Source organism: Columba livia, chromosome 11 (assembly GCF_036013475.1).
Source record: "Columba livia isolate bColLiv1 breed racing homer chromosome 11, bColLiv1.pat.W.v2, whole genome shotgun sequence".
Classification (NCBI taxonomy): domain Eukaryota; kingdom Metazoa; phylum Chordata; class Aves; order Columbiformes; family Columbidae; genus Columba; species Columba livia.
Genome location: NC_088612.1, coordinates 17,242,298 through 17,256,797, shown reverse-complemented (window position 1 = coordinate 17,256,797; position 14,500 = coordinate 17,242,298). Strand labels below are relative to the sequence as shown.

At 42.5% G+C, this 14,500-nt stretch overlaps 1 protein-coding gene across 4 annotated transcripts in view; it reads left to right on the top strand.

Annotated features, from left to right (window-relative positions):
- The window catches only part of LOC110357763 (C2 calcium-dependent domain-containing protein 4C-like), a 66,576-nt gene that overhangs the window by 15,479 nt on the left and 36,597 nt on the right, over positions 1-14,500 (top strand). Inside the window, exon 3 of one of the 4 annotated variants that reach the window (XM_065076162.1) lies at positions 11,352-14,468. The exons of the other annotated variants lie outside the window; for them this stretch is intronic. Coding sequence (XP_064932234.1) covers positions 14,182-14,468 — 287 coding nt within the window. The 5' untranslated portion in view covers positions 11,352-14,181. The remainder of the gene's footprint in view (positions 1-11,351; positions 14,469-14,500) is intronic. 4 annotated transcript variants of the gene reach the window in all.

The following is a 14,500-nucleotide window of genomic DNA, read 5'->3' as shown; positions in this document are numbered from 1 at the left end:
GAGGTGCTCTGCAGTTGTATGTGACCAGAAATGTGCAACAGCAGTGAGTGCTGGGAGAATAGCTATGAACTGGTTACAGTTTGAAATAGCAAAGATATTAGACAAGGGGGAAAAAGGCAAGGAGAGCATGGTATTAGATTTTCTGTGCATTAGTGACTGTGGAGGGAGTCAGTTACAACTTCATAGTTTTGCAAGGAAATTTATGCTGCTTCAGAGAACTTGGCCACAGGGCAAGAGTGCCTACCAGTCTCGCAGCTCTAAATCCCTTTCTGGCTCTTGGACAGGTTTCACAGCTGTTGCTTGTGTGCTTAGACACTGCTTCTGGCCAACAATTCAATGAGGGAATAATAAGTATTCTCCTCTAGGCTGAAGTACAGCCCTCACAGCAGGGGAGCTATGCTTATCACCAGTTCTATGGTTTTAATGTAGAATGTTTGAGGGGAAAACAATCCCAAAATAAAACCATACAAATCCCATGGAGATGCTTATTGTTTATACTTATTAATTGGAACCATGTCACCAGTGAACAGCTCTCAGGTGTTTGTGGGGATTTTAATACTGTGGTGCAGAGTAGATTGTGCCACCCATAGCCCAGCTCATACACCTCAGACAAGCCGGCATGTTGTAGTGTTTCCCAAGAGGAAAGAGCCATTCCTGGTGTGCATGGTCAGCTCTGCACTTTCACGATAGTGTCATTAATTTGCCCCCAGATAACTCAGTACTGTTTAAGACATCAAGTAGTAGGAAGCTATTAATGTTATCTGCATTTTTACAGCTGACTTGACAAAATATGTTAAAATTAAGTTGGCATGTATCAATGCTTTTGAAAAAATTATGCCCTATTTTTAATAAATTCAAGGACTGGCTTACAGGCCAGTGAATTGAAAAACGGGGAGATTATGCACTTCTTATCTTTGTCTCTTTCACTTTTAAATGAGGTATTCAAAATAAACCAATCACATTTTTCCGTCTTACCTCTTGGCAGGTTTTTGATGCGTTGGTTGCTTTATAATTTCATATCCTATCTATCAGTTTATGAAACTTACAGTTTGGCTTACTTTCACAGAATCACAGAATGTCAGGGATTGGAAGGGACCTCAAAAGCTCATCCAGTCCAATCCCCCTGCCGGAGCAGGAACACCCAGATGAGGTTGCACAGGAAGGTGTCCAGGTGGGTTTGAATGTCTCCAGAGTAGGAGACTCCACAACCTCCCTGGGCAGCCTGGGCCAGTGTTTGTGCATATCATTAAAATCAGAAGGTTAAAAAAGAGAACCTAGGGATAAAATAGATGTGATTGTGACCCTATATAATTTTGGGGACTCCTTAAGTATATTCATTATGTCTACTGTTTCACTGACAAAACTTAAGTATAACATTATGATTATCTATGATCTTAAATTGTCTTTTGAGTTTGTTACAGCTGATATCCTGCAGAGGAATTAAAGCATCTGAAAAAACCCATTTCATTCTTCCTCTCCTTCATTCTGAATTTGCAAAAATTGAAACCAACAGCTGTTCTAATGCCAAAAAGAAATAAAAAGCATGTAGCAGGTGGTACCATGCCAATATGTCTAATAGCAATCTAACAGTCTGCTAGCCACTTACCAGATTGTGAGGAATTTGATCATGATTTGGACAAAGGGAGTGAAGAGAATAGGAATGTGAGAGAATAGTTTTGGCTCAAAAAAAATGAACGTCTTTATAGAAGAGAGTAATGGGTCTAGTCAGGAGTAGTGAGTCATGATATTCCTTATTTTTTGAAATGTTTTCCTTTTGATTAATCATTCTCTCAAACTGACTATAGATGTCAAGAATACTGGTGAAATGGTGGCATGACCAGTACTTGGCTCAGTATAAGTAAACCTGTTGGACTTTGTCAGGTGATGTGCAGCTCATGGTTTAGAGACTCATGCAAAGCAGTGGTGTGTGTGTTTCTGAGGCTCCTTTCACCCACAGGGCATCTCCACACCTCTGCTGACACTTATCCTTTGAAGCATCAGTGATGTGAACATATCTTTTCATTTGCAAAGTCTTGATGGCAATATATTTCAACTGTATGATCAGACTGTGTTCCCACACAGTTTTCTTCAGCCTCTGTCTAGAAAATGTAATTTTCTTGGGTTTCTGTTGGTGATCAAAATCAAAATATTTTGTCTCTCCCCTCTAACATGAAGAAAACTTTTGCTCTAAGCACACTCTTTGTAATGATTTGGATGGGGGAGGAGAAATATTGTTCCTTTAAGCCAATGGAAAAAGAACTGTACTCCTTGAGGTCTGAAGTAATAGAAACCAGAAGAAATTCAGAGCTGCAAAATGCTTGGTCCTGTGATTAGGAGCAAGAATGAAACTTTTTTGCACCAAAAAGTAAGGTGTTTCGGGGGAGTGCCTTTGGTGTAACAGTCAATAATGAGATCACCCTGAGCAGTCCTTAAAGATGTGTTGGGAGATCTGTTTCCCTGTGATACAAGGAACATTCCATACAAAGCACTAGTGAGTTTTCCTGTCACAGGGAAGGATGGGGCTATTGTCCTCTACAAGAGGAAACTGAAAGACCTTGTTATTTATCTGCAGAAAGGCTGAAATAACTGTCCTCTGTAGAGCATCAGACAGTCAACACTGGTAGGAAGAAGGAGGGAAGGAATTAGGAGAGGTTCAGGCAAAGGTCAGCATGAGGACAGATGAGCTTGGTCTGGCTGTGGATAGATTTAGCCTGGAAGGATCACAGTAGTGATTGGGATCTAGAACAGGTTTCCTCTGGGAGAAATACAGCTGAAACCTGACTTCATTTCATGCTGCAGCAGGATGAGATGATGGGGAACTGGATAATGCAATGTTTGCAATAGAGAGCGATCATCCTCAGAGGCTGAGGAGGCTTCTTCCAGCCCTGCATTCCTTGTCCAAAAATGGCATAATGTGCAGACTTGCCTTGTTTAAATAGTCCAGGCTTCAGAGAGAAACTCCAGTACCAACAGTAGTTGCTGGTAACAGGAGAGGGATCTCTACATCAGTCATACCCAGTCAAAGCCTTATCTTGACTTTGCTTCTGCTTCGAACATCTGCAACAATGGGTTTAGAAAATGGATTTGATCATTTAAGACAAGGTGGTTTTGGAGGCAGCAGACACCTGATAAGTACTTGACTTCTAGGAGAGGAGGAAAATGGAGTTTGGGAGTAAAATGTAATCTGCAGCAGGAGAACAGATAAAAGATCAAACAAGCCTGAATGAGGCAATGCTATTTACTAAATGGTGTAATAATGTTTTATGAGATGCAATGTTCCAAGTCTTCTAGATTAACTTTCTTTGACCACTATTTTTATGGTGTTTCAGTTGCATTGAAATGGGAGTGGGAAGAACGATGATGTGTGGATTTATATTCTGACTAGCAACAGTATAGATGGAGAAATAAAAGGGTAGCATGGGAATTGTGCTCTATAATAGGATCAGTATTGAAAAAAAATCTAGTAAAAATGAAGAACACATGAAATCTATGTTGGGAGCTCTGAAGAATGAAATTGCTACTGTTCCTGGCATTACAGATTTTTTTAAGGGAGATGTTGATTCAAAAGAAATGTAAAAGAAATGAACAAGAATATGCCAGCAGTTCCCTTACAAAAGAGCTTTCTTAAAGCACTGTATTTTTGTTTTTGTGTGGCACTCAAGCGTCACAGTGAAGAATGTGCTCAGGATGGACAGGAACGTTAATGTTGGAAGCTCTTGAGTCACAATTACTAAGTTGGGTCCCAGTTAGCCTGGCAGATATTTGGCATGTGATTATCTTCCTGTGCAGCGAAAGTCTGAAGTCAGCAGGATTACACAGAGGTAAAGCCAGCTTGACTGAGAGGAGGGAGCACCAGCCCATTCTCAGCTGCTCTGTCTCCAGAGTCTGATGGTGATTTATTTTTATGCTGAGCTCTTCACTGACCCCCATAAATATATAATTTGTTTGCATTTCCTGTTATCAAATCCATCTTCTATCTTATTGTCAGTCATTCACTGACGGCAATCCTCAGTTAATTATTTCTTTAAATACTCTCTTACCGTATAGATAAACTATAAAGGATTTTTTTGCCTTGAGGACATGAAATGCTGCTAAGTTAAACTGATTTATGAAATGCCTTTCCAGGGTTTCACTCAGCAGCACACTGAAGACACTTTTCAAAAATATTTTACATCAAAGCATGCAACGTAATAGCACAAGCCTGAGAGCTCTTTTCCCTTGTTTGCCACTCTTCCCAGTGGGTGAAATGTACTCCTGTATAGTCCCAGTAAGATCATGAACCACTGAATCCATCCTTGAAGGGCTTGTATCACTGTAACTGTCATAACAGCTCCCTGGCACAAGTGCGATACTTTAAAAAGATAAAAAAAAAAAATCTGCAAACATGTAATTAATTTTTGCACATTTCCTTTAGAAGACAGCTAAACCCAGGGCTGCTGGTTTTCTCTATCCGACTTCCAAGAGGCTTTGGTTGGGATCTAACAGAAGGGAGACAAGATTTGAATTGTATTCTTAGAGGAGGACAAATTGTTTACAGGGTTGAAATGGGGCAGTTGTTAATGACTTTGACCCTGCCTGAAACAGTTAATCTTTGAATGGACAATGTGGGTCAAGTATTTGGGGGCTGATGCTCCTTGGGTCTGGACTGCTACTTCAGCTGCTGTTGAATGCTATTGTTTCAGGTAAGCTGCTGAGCAGCAAATTGCTGAGTATAATATTTTAATTACTGGAGATCTGCTGTTCTTCCCAACTTCAGGCAATCACAGTAAACAGCAAAAAAAGAGCGATCAGTCCACAGAGTGAGGGTGCTGCTGTTATGTAGCTCTACACCAGGAACATTGGAAGCCAGAGTGCTGTACTTATTAGTGCCTGTGCCATTTGCTGATGGGTTCTGCTTAATTAAAAGCAGCAGGAACAAGTTGATGGCTTTCTGATCCTGCCCCTACTGTCTGAGGAGTGCTGATGAGGCAGCTGCTGCTCTGGCACAGAAATGAGAAGCAATTTCCATTCTGGAGGCCAGAGGTGGGATTTCCTCTGTCAAAGTGGAACAGCAGCTTTCAGGAGTTTTTAGCCCCAGAGGCACTTGGGAGGGTTGGCCCCTGCCCTCTCTGGATCCACCTAACTGATCATCTGCACATAAACGGGGAGGGATAGAACAAGACAGCTGCCCAGGAAGTTTCTTTCATTACTTATTCAGGTGGGAGGAAAATATAGAACCTGCTGGATCACCTGGCTGGTTTCATACTTGGGTCTGAAGATGGTGTTGCTGATCATGAAGGAAGAGCTGTGCGTCCCACAGCTGTGGCCTGGAATGTGTATTCCCTGGTATCCCTTAGTGCTTTTCAATGACCTGTCCATGCAGCTGTTTATATGACTAGTGCTAAAGGAAGCATTTTCCAGGGCTTTCATTGTATTTGTTATTATGAGACTAATTAAGTGGCAAAAGATACTAAGTGCTAGAAAACAGAGGAAAGCATCTTTTACTTTACATGCATGGGGAGCAAAAAAAAGTGTCCCAACAGCTGAAGTACTGGGTTCTGCCCTGCATTGGGATAGCGCGAAGCCCCAAGTGAAATGTGTTGCGAGGGAATTGCAGCCTGGTTTCTGTTATGTTTTTGGGCAGGAGGGTTTCACAGCACACAAGTGCCATGTGTTCCACATTGTCTGCTCCGGGGGGATGCTGCTGGCCCTGGGGTGTGAGGGAGGCTGAGGCTGGATTCAAGCTTAAAGCTCTCCAAAGGGAATGGAAGAGGATGAGACAGCTTAACAATAAAGAGTTTAATCCTCCCCACTTAAGCAAAGCCTCCTAACCAAGTAACAATTTTTACAAACTGCCAAAGAATCTGTTATGATCATGTGAGCCTTTTTCTACTTCTCCCAGTGGGATTATCTATGTGAAAGCAATAACTTCCAATTGTTTTTCTTTATGTAGTAATATCTGGCCATATGTTTAAACTCTTTGTGCTTGGGAGCAATAGTTAAATTGTTTGTTTTCTCATGCCTATGAATTATCTGACTTGGAAGGAATTCTGTCAAAATCCTTGCCGTTCTCACACTCCTGCGTGCTGCTGTGAACCAGTGTTGTTCTCCAAGCATTTTTAACCTAGTTTGCTACACTTCTCTGGTTGTAAATGATTAAAAGCAGACATTTAGTGCTGGGGGAGTGATCCACAAAATTGTCCAAAGCTGCTGCTTTATCCCAGGGTATAACTACAGCGTCCTGTGACTTCAAATTTTCTGTTAAATGAAATTTCAGACAATCAGTTTCCTCCTCATAACAAAACTTTCACTGTTTTCATCCTTTTTCTCTGCTCCCCAAGACCAAACCCAGCACCTCCACAAAATCCTGAGCCTTTTTCCAAAGTTGCCTGAAGTCTACAGGGCTCTTTACCCTGGCTCCTGGAATCAGATTCTTCTTACTGGTATTATTTTAATTTTTTTCCACACCTCTGATATTCCAAATAACTTTTGTTCTCCAAATATTATTTGGGCATAAGGAACTCTGAGACAAGGGATGTAATCACAGATGATCTGTATGAAGCTTTGTGGTGTCAGGGCCATACCAGGCCCTGCTTCTTAAATAGAAAGTAAAAATATGCAACACTTCAGCATTTCAGAAAATACTTCTGCAGAAACAAAATGTAGTGGACAGAAAACTACAACCCAGCGGCTGAAATGCTGGCTTCTTCTAAAATGAAATTTTAGAAAGACCTGTCCCTCAGTACACAGAAATGCTGAGGGCAGAGTTAAAGTATGAAGAGTCTAGCTTTGCTTCAGATGTGGTACTTCAGTGTATCAAAAGCAACCTCTTTCCTAATGAGGAATACTGCTCAATACTGATAACCACTCTGAAATATGTTCTGCTTAAAGATGTAACTTGTTATTACGTGTCCCGCCCATCAAAACATTGAGGCCAACCCTGTCAGTGTGCTGCCTTCAGGTAGGAGAAATGTTCAGCTAAATCGTTCTATTTGGAGGATAGTATCTTGTTATTAATGAGCTGTCTTTTCAATATTTTATCTGCAAGGACTAGTTGAAGCTGCTGGAACTCCTGACTGTCTTAACTTGTTGCAAAGCAGGAATATTTCCTAGTCAAAACTTAAGTCAAAGCCTAGATGAAAGCTGATAGAACAACTAGAGATTCACAGTATGTGATCCTGGAGAGGATGTTGGCTGGAGGCCACTGTTCTAATGTCTTCACACAGCCCTGCAGGAGCAGCATGGGATCTCTCTGCCTGGCAGCTCCTGCAGCAGAATTCTCCACCTAGAACTGAGGAGCAGCTCCTCCTGGGAATGGAGTTGGGCTGGGGCCAAGGGAGAACACCCGAGGGCCTCCACACAGCTCCTGGGAGCTGTTACCTCATGGGCTCATCACAGTCCAACAGCGTGGCCTGCAGGTAACTGCAGTTGTCATCAAGGCTGAACACACAAACTCTCCTTCAGTGACACCTCAGTCTTTGTAGCCTATGGCATGGGAAACACAGGAAAGTGATGTCTGCTAACATACCTGCTTATAAAGTGTTAAACACCCTGAATCAAGATCTAGCATGTTTTGACAAGGTAAACTATCCATTTTGAAATGTCCTTGGCTTGCTGCCTCATTCATTCCTGTGAGCCTTGTTTGTTCTAGCAGGTTGCTGCTTCAACACAGCAATGTCATCTGGTGTATTTAAGCTTCATAATACTGTACCTGCAGGACATGCTGCAGCTGGTGGGGAAGCCCCAAGAACATGTATTTCAGGTGCACCAGAGAGCTCATCCTTCCTCTCATTTCAGTTTAAGGCTGTGTCTGGGCTCTTTGGCGAGGGCTCTCTTCAGTGTGTGTCAGGGGAGGGTTATTAAGAACTTAAGTTTATTAAGAACTACTTGTTTAATAAAACTTACTACTAAGTGTTTTACAGTGCACAGGTTAACCTGGCCATACTTTTGGAAATAACCACCTTGTTGCAGGTTTCTGCATGATTATTGGAGTGTATTGTATGGCACAGTTGTAGAGGAACCTCTCAGCATTGCTATTCGTGCAAGTCAGGGGCCACAGCATACGGTGTTTAACTTGACGGTTTTAGATTTGTGTCCTGAATGAAAGTGACAAGCAGGTAAACCCTAGGAGTTATTCTTCCAAAGAATAACTAGTGATATTGTAATGCCTGGTTAGGGTGGTAGAAGTGGTTAATTATCCATTTGCTGACTCACAGAATCTTTTTTTAGGGGAATAAAACAGTGTATAAAACTGCCCAGGCTAATAGAGCGTCTGTTGAACCCTGTGGTGCTAGGAAACCCACTCTTCTGTTGAATCTTGTCCTGGTTGTCTGAGTGCGGAAGCTTACTTTTGCACGTAATTAGCTATACTAAGCAGTGGAGCTCATTTCACTCCAACCATGGAAAATGTAGAAAATAAATTACTTGTTGTGTGACATATTTCAAGATTCTGATAGCCTTTAAAGTATTTTTCTGGCTTCATCCATTCCTATAGTGTTACTGGCAGTCTTGAGTTCTTGATATGCAACTGTCACGGAAGATGCATCTCTTTTTCCATGAATGTCTGAAGGAATCTTTGTGTGTAACAGCTTTCTAGTCTATTGTACTGCTTATCAGTATAATGTTGGCCACAGCATTGTAACTACAGCTGAAGAGTGGGCAGAAAAATATTCTATCAATCCAGTTAGAAATGTTGTCATTAAAACAACAGAAAATTGTAACATTACAAATAAGAGACTTGAACAACAAACACCCATTTGAATCTAGGTAATTCTGTAGAACTGAAGACATTTGCAGCACTATCTCCTAGAAAAAAAAATGTTGAGGCTTTTTCCCATCAATACTGGTACACCCTAAGCTGATGAGTTTCAGTTTCTTATTGGCACTTTACAAGACTATTCAGTGTTTCTGCCTCTCACTAGGAATATTTCATGAAGATTTTCCTATGACACATCATTTTTTTTACCTTCACTGGACAAAGACAAGCCTAATAACCTGCTATATTGAATAAGCATATCATTCCAGCTCATTGAATATTTGGCATTACGTTTTGATTTGTTCCTGAGTAAAATCCATGAATCTGCTATATATGTACAATGCTTTCTATGGTGTGTGTGTTCTCTATAATGCCCAACCCTTCAATTTCTGTGTGTTTTACCTGGATTTGGGTGTCATAACTCATCTGACCCACAGCAGAGAGTATGCATATCCAGAATCTGCTTATCCTCTTGGCCTGAATTTGTTCTGACTTTGTAGATACATAGGGAATACTGAAAAAGCTATTCACTCTCAAAAGTCACCCCGTTCCCCAGGCTTTGGCTGTAGGCACTTAAATCAATGGTGTACGTTTAAGTCAAAACTTCCAAATCTTTTCCAAGGGGAGGGGCAATGATAAGAAAGAACTAATTTTATCAGCCAGTGAAATTGTTCAGTTAATCCAATCAAAGCCAGTGATCTGCTTTTCTTTGTGACCAGCTCTATTTTCCCAGTAGAACTTGCTTTGTGCCAAGAGTGTGCTTTCTTGTTACTGATGGTTCTAGAAACTAAACTTCCATGATAAAATAGTATATTGGGTTTTTTTGTGCTTCACAAGTAGAACGAAGTCTAGGCAAAACATTTCTGATGGATGTTTAGAATTAATAATCATTGTGAAGTGAAGCTGGTATATTTTGGGGGAGGTGTTGCCAGTTTTTAATCATTAGAGGTGAAATCAGTACTGAACAATCTCATACACTAGCAGCAAAGTAACCGAACAAGCTGATTAGGCAGAGAATAAGGAATTGAGGCTAATCAGAAATTTCTATTATCTACCTGTGAATGTTTATAGACAAGCTCTTACTTGTGTTTGAGAGAATGGAATAAAATGTTCCCCATATGATGTCCTTTAAAGGAGAGAGGCAGTTTCAGAAAGGATGTTAGTCATTACTGGTAGGTTGCTTGAACACAGAAAATGCAAGAAAGACTTAATTCCCCTTTTCATTGCAGCTATTATCTCTCTTCTTCCAGCTTATACATATTCATATCTGTTTAGAGGGTTCCTTCACACAGCTGAGCATGGGAATTGCTGTTAGTGCAAGTCAGACTCTACCTTCATGTCACAATGTGGGGCAGAGAAAACAGTGAAACAATGTGGCACAGAGCTCATCTGCTCTGGGCACCACATTTTTTCATGGGAAAATATTTCTTTAATTGAAATGCTAGATTGCCATTTCCATAAATAGCATCTGAATCTTATTGGCCCTGGACACCATGCTTTATCTGAAATACATTTAATGCTGGAAGTTGGGTTTTGCATTATGGGGTCTTAAATCCTGGAAACCATGCAGGGAAAGAAATGCAGAAAGCATGCAGGGAAAATAAATTCAACAACATGCAGGCAAAACAATGAAAAAACATTTTCAGATTTGCAATAGACATGCTGCAATTGCTTGTGTTTCCACTGTAAACATGGAAAGGCATTCGAAGCCAAATGTGGTCAAGATCCCTGTATAGTCCTACACCTCAGATGAAGAACTTTTAAAATTTATTTATTTTGGGCTGACTTCAGTGGCAGTGGAATTAGGGACAGCATAATCTTCTTGGATTTTGCATGGCAAATGTCAGCTTCTCATCACATGGCTATGCAATATGCTAGAAAGAATAAATACTCTAGTTCATATCTTTAGATGTTTACAGTTCATACTGCTGTGACACAAGGTACTTGAGATATTTTGCACGAAGGGCCCGGCCACCTCTGTGCTCTTGCTGCCAAGAAGCACTTGGGTGTCTTTTCTTTCCTTTGTTACTTTAAAGGAGCGTGGACACTTCTCATAAAGCTGTGTAGAAATGAGCCTTAGCTAATGGGGTATAAGATCGAATACGATACAAAATAACACAAGATTAAGTTTTCAGATTAGATCTGCTGAACCTCTGTGACTACCTTGTATTGCGATACAAGCAATGCAGAATGACTTTATTTAGGCCAGAGGTGGTGAGCGGACTGCTAATAGATATCTTTTATCTTTGTCAAAATGACAGGAATGAATCAATGTGCTATAAGTTTGCTCATCATATCAATCTCTAATGAAAAAAAAGGCACTGAAGTGCTTCTCAGTTGTTTGGTTTTTGGGGGTTTTGTTGTGTGTTTTTTGTTTTTGTTTTTTGGGTGTGTTTTTTTGATTGTTTGTTTTTTCCAAGAAACTGCAGCTGATTTTCTGCTGCTTTCTTTGGGAAAATAAAATGAAACAGGATTATTTATTTTCACAGAATATTTCCACAGCAGCCTCTGGAAAATTCTGCATATTTTAGGTAGTATAATGCACTCAGCCATTTGTGTTGCTTTAAGAGTGCCGAGCTGTTCTGTGCTGTCTCTCCCATGCCTCTCCCTTTCACAGCAGGGCCAGAAGTTCTTCTTTATCTTCCCAGTCATCTCGGCTGGATGAGGAGAGGTCTCCAGTTCCGGTGTACAGCATCCAAAGGTGCTCAGCTGCCTCTGCCCAGCACAAACTGCTGACAAATGAAAGGTTTCCCCCCATACTTCCATTCCAGGCCATTGAACCAGTCAGTGCCATTAATGAAGAACTGGAAAATGGTTCTGAGTTTGTGGAATTATTCCAGGTAGAGATATATTTTACTATAATAGCTGCACTGGACAGGCTTTGCAGTTGTACGGGTTAATGATGTTCTCCTCCCTTTACAGAAATGTGCTATGGCAGTGTGTTTATGTGCAACACCTCTGTGCTCAGGAGCTTGTAGAACTACCAGAACATTGCCGTTTTTTGCAGGAGAAATAAATAATTTATAAACCAAACAGTGAATTAAAAACTTAAAATCAGCTCAGTCAAACAAGAACGGAAAGGGACCCCTTTCGAGGGATCTGGCAGGCTCAGGTTCAAACGTGTCAACGTGTGAACCCGAAGAAGCCCCTTCCGTGCGGCCGGCAGGGGGTGCCCGGTCCCCGCTCCGCCCCTCCCGAGCCGGGTCACGGTGCCGAGTGACGGCAAAGCGGCCGTGGACAAATACAGTCAGTGCAACACGTGAAGGAAAAATCCAGGCTTCGCCTCGTGTTGCTCAGGTAGGAGATTTCCTGTCGTCACAGCTTGTCCAGCCCCTGGCCAGGTCCCAGGGTTTCACCCGTTCTTTGGTACTGGAGTTGTAATAAAGCCTTACCACGTATTATATCCCTTCCGGTTTAAAAGTGGTTTATTACAGACACTTTCTATTTTATTTTTTTTTTTAATAGCAACAGGAAGTCTTGTTGGCAGCATATTTTAATTATGTTCTGAAACTAATCAAGGAAAGAGGAACGATTTTGAACACAGGAAGCAAAACAGCTAATCATACATTCAAGTGCCTATTTCCAGGGGAGGATGTACAAGTACTTAAGTGTTGCTGAACTCCCAGCACATCAGCAATCTGTTAAATGGCTATAAAGTGCAGGCTTTATTAGGAAAGGGAGGATACATACCACCCAATGTTAGGCACCTGCTCTCTCTCCGCAGTCACCAGCAGGAAAGAGGCAACCGCAATCAGGAGACTCTGGAAAACCCTTTGGAAAACCCCCTAGCTATTTTCACTAACTGCAGAGGAAGCCCAAAGAGACTAAATGGAAATTAAGTACCTAAAACAGGATAACTATTTCACCACTGCCTGATGCTAGCTGTGGACTTAATAGACCTGAGGCTGATTTCCATATCTGAACTGCTTCTGTGAACTGTTACTGGAGATAAAAAGATTACTATTAAAAAGCTCAATTTCCTGCATTTTTATTAATTTTTTAGTCAAATCTTTGGTATTAAAAGCACAGGTGTATATATTGGAATGAAGCTCACTTACTCTTTGGAAGTTACATGATATGTAATGCATAATGTATAGTACTGTATTGCCTGGTCTGAACAGGTAAGAGCTATGTTGTGCGCATTCTCCTTCCCAAAGGAGAGCATCCCAGTGCCTCCAGTAGCGCCTCTCACTGTGCTGCTCAAGTGTCTCATTAACTGGAGAGAGCGCAAACCCTCTCTGGAAGCTTCTAAATTAGATCAGAAATTATTTGAATTGCACCCACAGCAAGTCCACTTAAGTATACTGGAAAAGCACTGACAACTGAAATGTTACTGTCACATTTGGGGTGTCCTGAACCTTTTTACAAAGCATGGCAGAAAGAATTTTCTCTCATTTGAATCACGAGAGAATTGACAGTGAAGCCTAACTGCTATAAAACATGCAGGAGAGAGGCAAGGCTCAGCCCTAGCACATGTGTGTTCTCAGCTAAATCTTTCAGCAGGTTCAAAATGTTCCATGCCCCTGTAACCCATTTTGTTCGTTTGCTCTGAGCACATCTTGTCTACCTCAGGTACTCAATAGACATGAGCTTTAGCTCTTCAGCAGGAAAAGGAAAGGCAGAAAATGATGTATACTACTGCTGTGTTGCAGGCATACAGTTTCAACTGAGTGTTTACCTAACCTACTTGGCAGGCCTTGGTGGCTTTGCAGTTAAGGTTCCTACTTCTAGCTTGAAGAATAATCAGTGATTTTGCAGAGGTCCATTCGAGTTCTGCTGCGTTACAGAACTGTGGTGAGAAAGTTCACAGAGCCCACCTGGCTCTACGTGCTGTCTGTTAGGTGTTGCACATGGCTGTGCTTTTGAAATACTCCATTTCAAAGCATTTTCTGCCTTGTCTGTCTTAGGGCATCTGCATTCCTGTTTCTGCTGTTGCTGAGTATCAGTGGTAGGACACTGGGTCAAGGCTTGGTTGTCTCATGTTCTCTGTGGGCGCACATCCAGATGCAGAAAAACAGCAAAGCTCGTTTCAAATGAGCTTGAAAAACCGCAATCCCCGCTTTCTACTGCTCTCACGCTGGAAACCTGCCAGGATCTCGAGAAGAAAAGCAGCACTGAGACAATTCTGTCTTTGTCCCGGGTTTGTTAGTTAATCTCGAATCACCTCGGGACGCCTCTGTAAATGGAAATTAATCAAAAAGAAACTGGAAGCAGGGGGAGGAGGGGCTGCTTGCTCTACGGGTGGCTTTGGCCACCCTGCGGGGGCAGCCCCGTCCCGCCGGGCTCGGAGGCGGCTGCCGAGCGCAGCTGCGGCTCCGCGGGGTCGTGGGGCGATCAGCGACAAGCGCTTTCCCGTGGAAAGCTCATTTTGCAAGGTCCCTCTCCTTTGCTCTAGACACGTCCCCCGTGCTCAGCGCGGCCTCTGGTGAGGGACAGCTGTAGCGACGATGTCCCTCCTCCTCCTCTCTCTGGCGGTGGGAGCGCTGCGGGGCAGAGTGCGGGAGGCGCGGCCGCGACCCGGCAGCCCCCTCCATTCCCTCCTTCCACCGCCCCGGCAGCCCGCTCCCTCCTTTTTCCCTCCCCCTCTCCGCCGTTGTCGCGGGTGGGAGGCGCCTGGCGCCACTAGAAAAGGGCCGGCGGGGTGTGGGCTCCCGCCTGCAGCCGCCGAGGGTGCTCGAGGCTGGGCTGAGCGAGCGGGGCTGCTGGAAAGAACGAGTGCGTTGCACTTGACAAGGTACGTGTTCTGCTAAGGGAGAAGGACGGTGG